The 16,769-nt window shown below is 34.6% G+C and overlaps 1 protein-coding gene across 1 annotated transcript; it reads left to right on the top strand.

Moving 5' to 3' along the window:
* Positions 1 to 1,655: 1,655 nt before the first annotated feature.
* LOC136224550 (uncharacterized) lies at positions 1,656 to 4,976 on the top strand. The gene is made up of 3 exons (XM_066012908.1): positions 1,656 to 1,920; positions 2,386 to 2,688; positions 4,430 to 4,976. The coding sequence occupies exons 1-3, from the start codon at positions 1,778 to 1,780 to the stop codon at positions 4,497 to 4,499; spliced, it is 516 nt and encodes a 171-aa protein (XP_065868980.1). The 5' UTR covers positions 1,656 to 1,777; the 3' UTR covers positions 4,500 to 4,976.
* The last annotated feature ends 11,793 nt before the right edge of the window (positions 4,977 to 16,769 follow it).

The raw sequence follows: 16,769 nt of genomic DNA, 5'->3' as shown, positions 1-16,769 counted from the left end.
TAGAGATAAAAAAAACCGAGACGAGTTATCTCATGTTTGTTTTAGAGATAGGTTAGTATATCCAAGAGGGGGGTGGTATAAGGAGGTGGGATAAACTCTTGCGATTTTAAAATGATGGAAAAGTTCATCTTATCCCTCAAATTAATGTTATGTAGTTTAAATAAGGTTAAAATAGTAAAATGTATTATTTTATCTTTATCCCTATACCAAATATTGAATAATAATTCTCGACTATCATATTTTTATCCTTATCTCTGTTACAACCTTTATCCTTATCCTTATCTCAATATAATACTAAACGCTCCGTTAAGAGAAAAAGAAAAGGGCTAATTACAAACTAGCCCAATCAAGATGAGTCATTTACATATCTAACCCACTTTGCTTCCATCTTACCACATTAGCCAATTTCATCTATTTTGGACAAAATTACCCTTAGTTCTATTGATCAATGGATCTTCTTCTTTTTCTTCTTCTTCTTCTTCTTCTTCGATTTCTAATATTAATCGTTAGCGATTTTTGAAGTATTATATTCAATTTCCCGTAGAAATGGTATGTTTTTAGCTTATACGCTTGCTTTTCTCGCTGGTTTTGCCTCTTTCTTCATCTGTAATGGTATCGTTTCAATTTTCTATATTTTCCACCATTTTCCTCAATTTTTCTCCATTGTTGTCGCATTTGTGACGAAATTTATCGCATTTCATCGCAAATTCGTCACAAATGCGACAACAATGAAGAAAAATGGTGGAAAATTGAGAAAATTGAAACGAAACCATTATAGATGAAGAAAGAGGCAATACCAACGAGAAAAACATGCATATAAGCTAAAAACATTTCATTTCTACGGGAAATTGAACATAATACTTCAAAAATCGTTAACGATTGATATCAGAAATCGATCCATCGATCAATATAACTAAGAGTAATTTTGTCCAAAGTGGATGAAATGGTCTAATTTGGTAAAATGAAAGCAAAGTGGGTTAGATATATAAATGACTCCTCCTAGTTTGGCTAGATTTATAATTAGCCGAAAGGAAAAACAAAAGAATAGGTTAATTAAAAAAGGAAAAATATGGGGTAAATTACACCCATGGCCACTGAACTTTACTCATTTTCACATTATATCCACTGAACTTCATTTCTTCCCAGTATGGCCACTGAACTTTACATTTTTTAACACCAGTGGCTACTCAATTTTAAGTAACTTCTCAAAATGACCGTTAACGATCGTTAACGACCTCAAAATGAAAATATTCAAGAATTAAAGTTGTTCAGAACGATATTTACCATGAAACCACAATTTTTATTTTTGAAAATCACATTTCTTGGAGCTTTCTCTCTCTAAAAATCTACTTTCTCTCTCCTAACCAAACAACACCTAAATGACCTTAAAACGAAAATTTTCAAGAATTAAAGTTTCTTAAAATATTATTAATGATTTGGATTTTTTATTTTTAACCGTCAACGGTCGTTTTGAGACGTTGAGTGCCCACTGGTGTTAAAAAGTGTAAAGTTCTGTGGCCATACTGGGATGAAATGAAGTTCAGTGACCATAATATGAAAATGGGTAAAGTTCAGTGGCCATGAGTGTAATTTACCCGAAAAATATGCTATAATTTGAAAGATTATCAAACTCTCCACTTTTGGGTACTGAATAAAATACAACAGAAATTCAATGTTAAACGACGGTGAAAGCGTTGTATAACTGAAATAGAGACGACGACGACGGCGAAGGCTGAAAGCATATAGGAGGACGTGGTCTGACTTTTCAGAGAGCGAGATGTCACTAGTAGATTACGCCTCTTCATCAGACGACGACGTGCCGGAGGATGAAGAAAATAGAGAAGAAGAGAAATCCCGAAACGAAACACAAATTCCAAAGCAAGGACCTTCTTCGTTTTCTACAATCCCTCGTGATACTCTGTAATTGTCTTTTCTTTATTTACTTAATTTCAGCTTTATCTAATTTTAATAAGTTGTTGAAACCCTACCTGGAATGGCTTCTCCTTCATTGCTTTTTGTACGACAAGTTAAAAGAAGTTGTTTTTCACTTCAAATTGATTTGGTAGTAGCAACTTCATCTCATAATCCAGAAATACTAAACTATAATAAACTCAAGTTTCCTGTCTAATATAAAGTCAAATGGTAGTTTTTTTTTTGGTTAGAGTCTGCTGTTTGTGAATGTCCTGAATGGGATGAATTTCGAGTTTCTTGGAGGGTTGTAGAATTTAAATCTTTTAAATTTTGTGTTTGGTGTTCTGGGTATTGATTTCCGTGATATTATTATGTTATTCAATTTCCAGATGGGTAATAGAATTTTATTGGTTTACCAATGTGTATATCCTTATTTTACAGTCATTCTTAATTTAGTTTTTGTGCAATGTACAGGACATCTGGGCCACGAGTGAATCAACAGCCAGAAAATGCTTCAAACACTTCAGCACCTTCCTTTCTGAAGCTTCCTGATGCTTCTCTACTGTTGAATTCACCAACTGTTTCGTTACTAACTGGAACTGATCATGCTTCTCGAGTTGCAGTTGCTATGGCTGAGAGTGCATCACGCAAAAGGGACTCCAATGAATTACCTTCTGTTTTAACCCGTAGCAAAGTACCAAAAGGGTCGCTACGAAATACAAAAACTGTTCCAGATACTGGTGGTGGCATGCTAGTCCCCCCTCAACTAACTGGGAGGTGAGTTGTATTAAATTGTTCTTCATTGATGTCTTTAATGTCTTCTATGTGCATGTTCACTCACTAATTAACTACTGTAGGCTCTAGTTTCCATCAATTTTAGATGCTTTTACCTGTTAATTAACCAGTGATGATTATAATGACTTTTATGTTTTTATATGATCTCTTAGCATGTATTGTATATAAATCGGGGTTTTCATCACATCATATTGTGAACATAATGGCGCTTGAATAGTGGCACTGCCTTTTGGATTCCCAAGGTTAACAATATATCAGAAAAGAAATTAACGTGCTACTGTTGAAATATAAAAAGTCAACCTGACCTGTCTTCAGCTATGATAGCATTTTGTTAATATAAATTAAGCAACCTGTCTCGAAACATGAGCTTTTGATTTTGATTGACCTGTTTCAATATAAATTACAAATGGAAGTTCAAGAGATACAATCCGAGCTATCGATATAGGTTAATGCTAAACATATTACGTTGGCGATTTTTGTGTATAAGATACCATACAGTTTCTACCCAATGTATTGTGACCTTTTGGGTGTATTTCTTCTAGAGGAGTGTGCTTATTAAGGGACAAATTTGGATGGTGTTGGGGTGGTGGATGACATTGCAAAGTACAGAACACTTAAAGATGTGATCTTTTTGAATTAGATTATGACATGCAGTAGTTCAAATTTATGATAACATATTATCAATAGGAGTGATGCTCAAAAAAGGAAAAAAAAAACTTATGGATAGGAGTAGAGTGGCGGTAACTTGAAGAAAATTGTATTATGTCTATTTATCCTTGCTTCTGCATCTAGTAGGTGGTGAATAAAAATCGTCTTCACCTTTTTCCTTTACGAATCTTAGAGATATCATATTATCATTATTATGTTGAAACCAAATAATTGATTTCTGTAAAAACTTGCATGTCACTAAGTTCAAATTTTTGGGAATTTCTGAATTTTTTATGCATATTGATTTTTAGTTTTAATTTTTAAACATTCCATCTCAGCCATCTTTAGTAAATTTGAATTATGAGTAGAATATTTCATGTTTTAGAAGTAGTAATATGATGGGTAAATTGCACCCATGGCCAATGAACTTTGCCCATTTTCACAGTACAGCCACTGAACTTCAAAACATAACATAAAAGCCACTGAACTTTACACTAAATTACATCCATGGCCACTATTACCGTTGACTCACCTTTTTGACCTTTGGCTCCCTCTTCAAGAGGTTAACTTCTCTCTCTCTCTCCCTATTTTACCCCTCCCTTCTTCTTTCACATCTTCATCTCTTTCTCTTTGTATATTTTTTTTTTCTCACTTTCATCTGAAATTGTTTAACATCTGCAATCATACCATCAAGAACACTAATTGTAATTCCATGATTTATCATTTCACTATCTTAACCCTCCTTTCCCACTCAATACTATCTTACTGGCCACTTATAGTATTGAGTGTCTAATTTCAATTGAATTGCTAAAGCAATATCAATTTCATTTCCTTATAAATATTTAGCTTGATGCTTGAGATGGCTGATGGTGGTTGTCAAAAGGCATATAGCAGAGAACCTTGGTAATTGAATTTATTTTTGTTCTTGATCTTATGTTTTTGACAAAACATTTATTGAAAACAGTGGTCAGTAGAATTAATATTGAAAAGTATTACGGCATGCTCATTTGTTAAGATTGTGAAATTCTCTAATTGAATTTCAGTTAATAAAATATTGTTGTTGGATATTGGACAGGAGCAACATTGTGACAGAAGATATTGGGAAGCTGTTTGTAAGGAAAAAAGTTGAGCCATCGGCTGAATAGAATGCCTCTAAATTTCTGATGGGTTTGGTTGAAGACATTTTTGTAGCTTGGTTATGTTATGACAACAAAACATATCATATCAATATGTCCTGGTTTATTTGCATGTATAAATAATAGAAGATTTTCTGGCACATTTCTGGGTTTTCAGATATAGGAGCGTCTGGATGGCTAAGTGATAATTGTTGTAGAATACAAATGTAGGGTGATGAAGGCAAGTGTATTATGGGACAGCATGAGTATCTTACTAACCAACCAGTGGATATTCTAATCAAATTCGTGCACTTTATGTTAAGAGGGTATCTTATTCCATGCTTAAGGCATTATTGTGTTTCTTCATATAGCAACAAAGTAGAGAAATATTGTTTTCCACAAAGAAAACTACTTTTAGGGCTAATCTTGTTTTGTTTCCTGTTCCTGTTCAAACAGTGAGACCTGATTGGTTTTTATTTACGACTGTGTGGTCTCCATTTTGTCTCATGTTTTGGAGAACACGCATAAGTGCACAGGAATATGAGTAATGGTTTGTTAACTGTTTAGTGAAGCAGCAGTGGAAAATTTGCTTGATAAGGTCGAATCTTGAAAGTGATTCTGTGGAGAGCTCCGTGATTTGTGGTGCAGATGCAGATACCTCATCTTACAGAGATAAGCTGTGAGAACTGTAAGTTTTTTGATAAGTTTTTGCAGATACCTCATCTTACAGAGCATCTCTGGTACTTGTTCTTGATATACGTATTTCATTCAGCACACTGATTTCCACTGTTAAAATGTATGAGCGGTGTTGAATACACATTGGGATTAGTACCAAATGGCATATCATACCCAATAAAGTTAATGGGCAGTTGCTCTGAGGTGTTTGTTAAAATATTATTCCTTGTAAATTTAAACCTTTATAATGGAAATGAACATAGGAAAATAGGTAGAATTTGCTAGCAAAACACCCTAAAATTAAATAAACAAGCGAGAGAGCTTCAGCTGCTTGATTCTGCTTAAAATCTTCTATAGGCTCCTCAGATTTTATCCCAAAAGAAAAGGATCAACTTTTATGCCATATCTGGACCTCTAGGGCCATCATGATTCTTAGCAACTTCATCTCCTTTGCTTGCTTGATTGAATAGGAATGCATTTCAAAAGAACAGCGACAATTAAGACACTATATATATATACTCTTTTCCTCTCCCGTTATGCTGGGTTTTCCAGTAGCAATTGAGTGTGTGAAAAGTTACATTGTAGACTATCGGATTGTCAGCTTCTTGACAATCTCTATTACTGGTATTTACGGATAATGATAAAAAAAAAAATTCTTTTATTTAATTTTTCCTGTTCTTTTGTGCAGGTTTATGTGTTTTTTGAGTTGCTCAATGGAATAAATCAGATAACATTGGATGATATGCTCCAAATTTAGATGAAACCAATCCACACAGAGAAAGAGAATCATTAGATTCATCCTTTCCACCTCTATCCATAACATGAATCAAATTATTTCAATTTGTGTCGTTTACTTTGTCCAGATTTTAGCCTATTTTGATCTTCTTCTTTTTTTTTTTTTTAATATAAATTCCTATTTTGATCTTCGATCTTCATTATTTTTCTTTATTTTCTTTTTAATCAACCTTTAAAGCTACCGTCTTTGTTCTTCATTATTTTTCAAATGGGATAACCAATTTTATGAATTTCAATTTGCTATCCAAGTCTTTTTTTTAATTTAAATATTTAGTATACCCCTTTATGTCTATAACAACAATAAAAAAATTGAAAATGATTGAATACATGTTTTTAGTTTTAGTAATATATTTTAGGTTTAGTATTTAGCAAAATATTACAACCAAACTTCTCACCACAGAACTGTATCAGGAAATGTTGCCAACAATTCTACTATTGCTATTTGAAATGCTACGGTAGATAATATTACTCCCAAGAAAAGAATAGTTGAACGTGCCTGTCAATTATAATTCAATTTAACATGTATCGATACCTGTCAATTGTTCATTTTTCATTCTCCTTTTGCTGATATAAATCAGATGAGGATTATCATAACGCAGAAAGTAAACATGAGAGGTCATGTTGATCGAATCGTTAGTAAGTAATTCTTAAAATTTAAATATTAAGTATTATCTATTCATTTTGAGATCTATTCAACATGACCTCTCAGGTTGGAAGGATCCAAATCCAAATCATTTACGCATGCATGCTGAGATGAAATTTAGTAAACTTGTGGATATTTAAGTAAACTGATCTACCCTATACATCTATGTTGGTGAAGTTATCATCCATCATGATCGATCACATTTGCACTTTCTTTTGCTACCTGGCGGAAGGAATGAGAAATAGAAAGCTAAAATACAATATAATACATACCTCAAGAGAAACATAACCTTAATTTGGTTACTAATGTATGCTTGTCTAAAGGTGTACATGTAAAGAAAGATTAAAACATTACGGGGAAGTCTCTCTGATTGATCAAAATTGAAGTGCATGTACAGGGAGCTGAAGTTTTGGTATTATCTCCTCCTCCATGTCTTGAGGGCTTCTGGTCCACATTCTCTAGCTAGCTATTGCTTTAGCAGTATTGACCTGGCTGCTAAACAAGTCTTGACCTCTCAGGTCTTACAGGATCCTTAATTTCAATTACAGCTATTAAAGTATAGTTTTCTTCTGGAATAGGATTTTCTTTCTAGAAGCATTTTCTATCTCCTTGTAGGCTAAGCATAAAGTTATTTATTACATGAGTGATTTTCTTTCTATGTTGTAAAGATAATTTCACAGCCTGGTGTGCCTTTGCAGAATGCACGAAACCCAGAACGGTTGGGTACAGACATCTTCTTGTGGTGGATCTTAAAATCACCCCCAATTAAATTCTAATATTGCTATCTTTATTTTTGATCACCTCTGCAGGGGCAGCAGTATTCTGAAATATAGACTGCAGAAGCATGTCTTGCACATGTTTCACTCAGAGTCCTCATACCAACTGTTGTGACCAACATCTTGGACTTTGGTTCCAAAGTACTAAGTAAGTCATAGATGGAAACTTTCTGTCTTAGAACCTCAACCATTACATTATTCTTCTCCTTATACAAGACCTTAAATTGTAAAGGACTACTTGCCATTAATATTTTTCCTGGTATAAACATCAGTTGGCACAATTCCATCAATTAAAGACACATACATCTGTCTAAGACCTTGGAATCATCGGTTCGGGCCATATCCAGCTTCCCTTGCATCCAGCTGCAGGTATGGTATATATTCCCCAAGTTTTTATTAGATTACAAGAAGATTACAAAAAGATTTTTTTTATTAACGATAATAAACATTCCCAAAATGGCAAAACAATATTTTCGGCACTTGTGATTCCCAAGTTTTAACTTTCGGCCTCTCAAGTTTGATTTTTGTTAAATGCAATCCTTAATGGACAAAATCACCAAGCAGACACACTTCAAAGTTTTGACAATTTCATACATAGGACCTGTATTTTAACAAAAGTCATAGTTTGGCACCAACGGAATGCAATGCTGCCTTTTGAACGTAAAGAGCCACTCGTATCTTTTGCTGGCCATAAACGAGATTAATTATGATTGAGAGTATTATCATTTTGTTGTTTGATATTCATGTTATTGACATTTCTAACCACAAACTCCGATCAATATTGGGACTCCACAATCAAATGGATTATTACTAGATATATTGTTGGAATGAAGTATAAGAATGGAGAAATGGTTAGCAGCTTATGATGATGTGGCACAAACAGTTACCAAAGTTGTTAGGATTCTGTCATCACTCTGTTAGTCATTCTGTTAAGCAGTTCTATTTTGTAAACAGAGTTTCTGTATCAATCATTAAGTGAAATCAATAAGAATTCATTACTTCTTTCTATTTGTTCAAACATGGTATCAGAGCTCTAGGTTTTAGATCTCAATTTTCTTTGCAACCATAGCGAATAAACGAAGAACTTATATCCAAGTTCTTCAAACGCATGATACAGAGAGGTCGAAGACGAGAGAAGAACAAGTTGAAGATCGGGATTCACAAACCAAGAGTCCAGAAATAGAGAAGAGTCATCGTATCAATTCTCTAAATCATGAAGATCATCAACCAGAAGATCACGATCAGAACAATGGTAATCGCAATAACAATTCTGGTGAAAATCATAACCCTAACAGATTTAACGATTTTCGTTACAAAAATACAAATTCGAATTGTGATTTCCTTTTAGTTACAAATACTGATAATCCTGGTTCGATATTAGTTAGTTCTGAACTTATAGGAAATAACTATATTTCCTGGAGAAGATCGATGTTAATTGCTTTACGTGTCAAGAAACGTATTGATTTTATTCTAAAAGACAATTTGGCTCCTAACATTCATTCATCTGCTTATGAGGATTGGCAACAAGTACATTTAGTATTTTCATGGATACTAAATTCTCTATTTAAGGAACTTGCTGACACTTTTCTTTTTGCTCCCACTTCAAGAATATTATGGAAAGAATTGGAACAACGTTATGGAGAAGGCAATAGTCATTTGTTTTTTCATTTAAAACAAGAATTAAATGCAATTCTGCAAGGAACTATGTTTGTTGTCAATTTTTTCAATAAATTGAAGCGATTGTGGGATGAATTAGCTGTGCTAAGTCCTATGTTTGGTTGTTCATGTGGAGAATCTCGCACTATTTTTCAGACTCTTATAGAAGAAGATCATCTTATGCAGTTTTTGTGTGGTCTCAATAGTGATTATGCACATGTGAGGAATCAAATACTACTTATGGATCCACTTTCTAGTGTTCATAAGGCTTTTTCTATGCTACTTCGCATTGAAAAACAGAAGGAAATGTCTGTGGAAGGTCTTCCTACTGATTTTGTCAATATTTCTACTCAAAATGCATCTCAAAATGCCAAATCTTCAACAAAGAAGAATTCACAGAAGTCCGACAGAAGCAAATGAGACAAATACTATGATCTGTGCAAGAGGAAAGGACATGACAGGGCATCTTGTTTTCGCATAATAGGATATCCGAACTGGTACAAAGGTCCTCAAAAACATGGGCCAAATGGAGAAATTAAAACATAGAAAAAAACTCTTTTTACTCAATCTCTAGATTCACATGTAGAATATCTTGATACAGATCCAGATGATGCATAGATCCCTATATCACAAGAAATGCAGAAAATGATGCAAAAAGAATTCCAAAAATATCTCAAAGGCAAGATGCCACAACAAACACAACAACTAAGTTTCAATGCTTTAGCATCTTTTGCACAATGTCAACCACAACAAGATTTCAATGCTCTTGTATCTTTTGCAGGGATTCCTTTAACTTTTTGTAATAATTTGGTTTTGAATGTTCATAAACAACAAGATGATATGCATTGGATTATGGATTATGGAGCCACCACACATATGTGTTATTCTTTGTCTCATTTCACAACCGTCAAAGATTTAATTCGTCCTAAAAGAGTTTTCCTAGCTGATGGCTCAGCAAATCTTGTGACTAAAATGGGCACAGTTTTTTTGGCTCCTGGTTGTGAACTTCAAGATGTACTGTATGTTGAGAAATTTAAGTGTTTACTGCAGGACCAGACTTCTAAGAAGCTGCTGGCAGAAGGTTTTTTTTGTTAAAGACCTTTTAGCATTTGACTGTTTCCTCTTTTATTGCAAATAAAACTCCTGTCACTTGTTCAGTACAAGTTGATACACAAGATGCATTGTTATGGCATCAGAGATTAGGTCATATTTCTCCCCTTAAACTCAAACATGTATCTCATCTAACTACTCTTCCTCCTATTTCTGTTTGTGATGTTTGTCAACAATCCAAACAGTAGAGATCACAATTTCGTGTTTCGTGTCAAAATCGTGTTATCTCATATATATGTTTCATATGGGTTTTTATGTTATAAATACTAGAAAAATGATTTTCGTGTCAATCGTGTCGTGTCAGTCGGGTTGTCTCTGTAAATCGTGTTTTCGTGTCAGAAATTGCCACCTCTACCAAACAACATAGGAAATCTTTTTGTAATAGTACTATTACATCAGTGAAACCTTTTGATTTGATTCATGCTGATCTTTGGGGACCCTATAAGCAACTATCTTTGACAGGGGATAGATTGATGTTAACTCTTGTTGATGATTATACAAGAGTGATATGGACCTTACTTTTTAAAACTAAAGATCAAGTTGCTACTTTGTTAGACAGATTCATTCGAATGATTCAAGTTCAGCATGGTTCATCTATTAAGGTGTTAAGGACTCATAACGGAACATAATTTATGAGTCAAGTCTGTCAAAGTGTATTACATCAGTTGGTATTATTCATCACAAATCTTGCACTTATACACCCCAACAAAATGAGGTTGTTGAAAGGAAACACAGACATTTAAGTGAAGTAGGCAGAGCATTATTGTTTCAGGGTGGTTTATCTACTTAGTTCTGGGGAGAAGCTATGTTGTATGCTACTACTCTCATCAATGCTTATCCTGCAAAAGTGTTAAATTGAAAGTCTTCTTATTCATTATTGTATCACAAAGAACCAAAATATGCCAAGCTAAAAGTTTTTGGTTGTCTTGCCTATACGTCAAATGTTGATCCTCACAAAGACAAATTTTCTCCAAGAGCTTTTTCTGCCATTTTTCTTGGGTTTTCCCCAGGTCAAAAGGGTTATAAATTGTATAATATTTCTACACATAAAATCTATGTTTCTAGAGATGTTATCCTTCATGAGACTATTTTTCTGTTTCTTACTTCTGTGTCCACAAATTCTGTTTCTAACCTAAATATGTTCTACCAGTTTCCACAAATTTATTTCCTGATGTTTCCTGTTCCCTAACTTCATCTCCCATGACTGATACTCAGGCCATTCATGTTCCTAATTCAGTATCTTCTCTTTCTACTTCTAGATCTGTTTCAAACCAAAATGATTTTCCTCTTGATCCTTCTCAAATAACTAATTCCAATTCTTCACATTCTTCTCCTATTCCTGTTTCAATTCCTAAACCTCAAAGAACCACAAGAGTCAGTAAACAACCAAATTGGTTACAAGATTTCATCGTTAATCAAGTTTGCATGAAATCAGACATATCATCTCCTTTCTCTTATACTTCTTTCTTCTCTTCAAGTTTTCTTGTCAAAATTATCTAAAGAACAGGAACCCAATACCTATAATGAAGCTAGTACTCATCCAAAATGGATTGAGGCAATGCAACAGGAGTTGCAAGCTCTTGAACAAAACCAAATTTGGCAATTGGTTCCATTGCCTATTGACAAGAAAGCTATTACCTCTAGATGGGTATTTCGAATTAAGTATAAGGCAGATGGTTCTGTGGGTCGATATAAGGCTAGACTGGTGGCTAGAGTTTCTTCTCAAACATATGGGGTTGATTATCACGAGTCATTCTCCCCAGTTATAAAAGTTACTACTGTTCGGATGTTTTTAGCCATAGCGGCAGCAAATCGATGGGTTATACATCAAGCAGATATAAATAATGCCTACTTATATGGGCATATAAATGGAGAATTATATATGGAACCTCCTGCTGGATATAATGTTCCATCTGGAATTATATGTAAGCTTATTAAATCCTTGTATGGTTTAAAGCAAGAAGGACGACAATGGAATTTGGAATTCACAAACAAAATGTGTTCCATAGGTTTTGTCAAATCAATTCATGACTACTGTCTCTTCACTAAAAAAACAGATAATGATTTTCTTGCTCTCATAGTCTACGTGGATGATATCCTCATTACAAGAACTTCAGAGGATTTAATCATTCAAGTTAAACAAGAGCTTCATGATGCTTTTACTATAAAAGATATGGGAGTTGCAAAATATTTTCTAGGAATTGAAATGGCTAGATCTTCTTCAGGTTTATTATTATCTCAACAAAAGTACATTAAGGATATGATTGAAAAAGCTGGTCTAACTAATGCAAAAGCAGTTCCTAGTCCTTTTCCTTGTGGCTTGCAATTCACAGATGTTGTAGATCCTTGTGAAGAACTTGAACAATACATAAGACTTGTAGGTAAGCTTCTCTATCTTGGGTTTATGAACAAGTCATCTCAAGTGCACATGAAGATAGCTATGAATGTGCTGAAGTACCTAAAAGGGACAGCAAGTCTAGGGTTATTTTATCCATCAAATAATGACTTAAAATTGTCCGGTTTTTGTGATTCGGATTGGGGAAAATGTAAAACTACAAGGAGTTCAGTCACTGGGTATTGTGTCATGCTTGGTAATTCTCTTATTTCTTGAAAATGCAAAAAACAAAACATAGTGACACGTTCATCTGCAAAAGCAGAGTATGGGGCTATGGCTACTATTGCTTGTGAACTTAAATGGCTCACCTACTTGCTTAAGGAATTTGGTGTCAATATTGACTTACCTCTAAGTTTGCACTGTGACAACCAATCAGCAATATACATTGCAGCAAACCCAGTTTTTCATGAACAAACAAAGCACATATCAATTGACTGTCATTTTGTACGAGAATACATTCAAGATGGTTTCCTAACAACTCCTTTTGTTCCATCTAATCAACAACTAACTGATTTGTTTACTAAATCACTCAGTACAAATCAAAGAAATACACTCTAAATAAAATGGGATTGGTCATCTTACCATCTCTATTTTGAGAGAGGAGTGTTGGAATAAAGTATCAAGAATGGAGAAATGGTTAGCAGCTTATACTGATGTGGCACAAGCAGTTACCAAAGTTGTTAGGATTTTGTCATCACTCTATTAGTCATTTTGTTAAACAGTTCTATTTTGTAAACAGAGTTCCTTCTTATGTTCTTCTGGCCATATATAGCAGGGTTTTCTGTATCAATCATTAAGTGAAATCAATAAGAATTCATTACTTCTTTCTATTTGTTCAAACATATATCTAATTAATTCAGAGTAATAAAAATGGAAAACAATTAAAGACATGAATCCTTTTGCTTTTTCTCAGCTTCAGTGCATCTGGCAACATCTGCAACCATACGAAACCTACAACCAGGGTCTGGCCCCTCCGACCGCTGTAACCACCATGACCACGAGTAGTTTCAGCTTTCTATCTCCACAAAATTTGAGGTTGTGGTGGTTCCAGCCTCTGTTTCCAAGAAATTTATTTTGGGTGTTAAATTAGCACCCAAAAATTGGCTTAGGTTCTGTTAGACCCTCCAGCCCATAAATCCAAAATTCTTTTTTTTTTTTTTTTTGCTTGTTACTAGATCAAAAATTCTTTTTTTCCAATTTGTTTGGCCTATTATTAGGCCCTCCCTTAAAACCGATTTTTACTATTGGACACAATTTTTTTACATGTTAAGAATCTTAAACACAATGTAGCTTAATTTTGAGAAGTTCTACATTGGTATTTAAAAATTAGTTCCGGACTTCTCAAATTATAACACATATACATAGGAAATTTATTTTTTTTACACCACGTATAAATTCGGCCCCTCCAAACCGAAGAATCATGTATTCACCGCCTACGACTAGAATTTTTTATGACGGGAACAACACATCTCCATCTCTTTTGAGTTTCTTCAGATGGTCCTTTTGCTTTGACTTCGAAGTTCTCTCAGATACTTCTCCATTTTTCACTCTGATCTTTTTCTTTATTTCAGAAAAAAAAAATAGAGCTTTTAAGAGATTTTGGATTATATTGAAGAAACCTTCAAACTTAGCTGAGTTACATACGTGTGTATTTGTCCTTTTTACAACCTTCAATTTTGTGGAAAAAATGTACAACATTTTGGTGACCTTCCATTAAGGTGTATAGTCGATAGGTCAATGCGAAGCCAACGTGTCATATCAGCAATCTGACCTCCATAAAAGTCAAAATTACTAACGTGATGCCTTATCGGTCAATTTTTTTACTTTTAAAGAGGTTGTTTGTCCCGTGTAGGAGGGTTAGAACTAATATAACTTTTTCGTTTAATTATGCTGACTTAATATAATTCTTTAAGTAACTTAACTTAGTTTAGGTCAGCACGGCCGAGAGATGTAAGACAGCTTTAGCCAGATGCTGACTAGAACTGTTTAACACGTGAGTTGGGAATTAACACTTAAGGTCAGCTTCCAACTCAGCACCAGATTACTCAGTGTCAGCTTTTACGATTTATATACTGAGCAATTTAATCAAGCAACACTTACAAATATATATTGAGAGAGAGTTAGAAATTACTCAGCACGACTTATCCTGGTTCGGCCTCTCCACCTACGTCCAGTCCCCAGAGTCCCTCCGGGCTTTTTCAATCCAATACTAAGCTCTTTAAAGGTAGAGCACAAACCGTTTACAAGACAGTTGAATATGCAAGAGTACCTTCCTCTATTCGTCTACTCAACTCCTACTAAGTGCTATAACCGAACACCTAGATTTCTCTACCACTGAGTACTTAAAACCGAGTACTCAGCATCACTCTCTCAATTTTACAATTGATACAAACTTGTTCTTTCTAGATGAAGAACACTTTAGATGATTACAAAATCAATCTAGCTTTTACACAGAAATGGAAGTTTGGTGTAAGATCTTTTTCTTGTTTGAATGTGCTTTGTGTCTTTTCTCTTTTTCTCTTGTATTTTTCTTGGCAAAATCGGCTTAGGATCCAAGAATGAACTTGTCCTTTTATAGTTGAAATCTGAAGACACAATCATTTGAATCCGAAATTATCCGTTGGATTCAAACGGCTCTTTCTTGCGACATTGTTCTGGCCAGCTTCAGATTTGCAGGCCAATCCTATCGTCTGAATTCCGCAGGCGTCAGGCTTGTCTTCTTCCCGCAGGTGTGTCTTCTAGTGCCAGTTCGTATTTTAGCTAACGAACAGTTGACCCATGCATCTCGAAATTGACTATGTGCGTAATTCCAAGGTTTTTATTATTGGTGCAAACAGTTGTCGGATCTTGTCTTCTAGCAAACAGATCATTCGTGCTGTCCTGACGAACACTCAGCTTGACTTTATTGACGTTGCTTTTGTTCTTTGTTTCTGAGTTACTCTTACTCAGCTTCTGTGGTCAGCTTCGTCTGCAAGCTTTAGTTTAGAGAAGGACTTCTCTTATTTGATACTGAGTTGCGTTTCACTCAGCTTCTTTGGTCAGCTTCATCTTTAAATATTTGTTCTGAAGATGGCTTTTCTTCTGTTATGCTGAGTTGTACTCCACTCAGCTTGTGCTGTGTTCTCATGCTGACTTCGTCTTGTCTTACTTTTTGATTCTGTTTTCATTTATACTTATACTCAACATTGAACAAACATATTAGTACAATTAAATCAAAGCACTTAAATTTAATTGCCCCTTAATCATGGATTAACTTAAATAAATTTGTCAAATCAAAATCATGTGGAAAGGTGTTTCAACAAACTCCCTCATTTTGATGTTGGCAAAATATTTAATTAATGGAACTCAGCATTGAGATTCCCCATGATTGAAATTCTTTTTATGCTTCTGAAGTTACTCCCCCGTAAGGGTTGCATCTATTGACTTAACTTAACTCTAAACCTTCTAAGATTTAATCGAGTAAAAGATAAGACAATTCCTATACTGACTTAGTTCAATTCTAGACCTTCCAAGATCTAATTCAGATGAGCCTAGGTCAGTTTTCAGAAGAGGTCAATGTATGGAACATGTTTTTACTCAGTTTGATACATGATTAGTTTAGATATCACAGTTTATGGAAGGATGTATCAGAGCTAATGTGTACTGAGTATGTTCTATTTTAATTTTTTTTTTTTTTGTTCAATTAAGACAGATCAACACATAGCACACTAAGTAAGTAAGCATCATATGAGATTTGTCAATTTGAATAAGGGATGCATGAATATATATATATAGATGGCCAGCATTAACATAACACGCCAGATAAAACTACAAGTCAAAAGCTACAACTAGCCAATCTATTTCTTCCTGTTGACTTGAGCTTGGTGAGCAGGATTTACTTTGCCTTTCTCTTTGGCAGTTTGTTATTGCTGACCCTGAGTTCCTGAACCAGATGCTCCTCCCATTTTCTGCTGTGTTCCAGCAGCTTGCATTTCTTTCTCCCCCGTTTTGCCAGCATCAGATGAAGGGGGGGGATAAATGTTTCGTGAAGAACAGCACAAGCCAGTTTTGCTGAGTATGATTGAAGTTGACTCGTACTCTCCCGAAGACCGTCGAAGACAGCCATGCCATCGTCTAGAGTGGCAGCAGGGATCCTTATGTTAGCACTCAGCATGCTCAAGAGATACTCCTGGGATTTCCCTATCCAAGTTATAGATTCTGTCAGCTTGGCATATGATTGATGGTACATTTTGACCAACGTAGAGTCGTAG

This window comes from Euphorbia lathyris, chromosome 3 (genome assembly GCF_963576675.1).
Source record: "Euphorbia lathyris chromosome 3, ddEupLath1.1, whole genome shotgun sequence".
NCBI lineage: Eukaryota > Viridiplantae > Streptophyta > Magnoliopsida > Malpighiales > Euphorbiaceae > Euphorbia > Euphorbia lathyris.
This window is presented reverse-complemented; position numbering and strand designations above follow the sequence as displayed.

Bases quoted from the DNA above. Each gene is read 5' to 3' on its own strand.
- LOC136224550 (XM_066012908.1), top strand. From the start codon at position 1,778: ATGTCACTAGTAGATTACGCCTCTTCATCAGACGACGACGTGCCGGAG. The intron at 1,921-2,385 runs GTAATTGTCTTT...TGCAATGTACAG, and splicing joins ACAATCCCTCGTGATACTCT to GACATCTGGGCCACGAGTGA. The intron at 2,689-4,429 runs GTGAGTTGTATT...GATATTGGACAG, and splicing joins CCCCCTCAACTAACTGGGAG to GAGCAACATTGTGACAGAAG.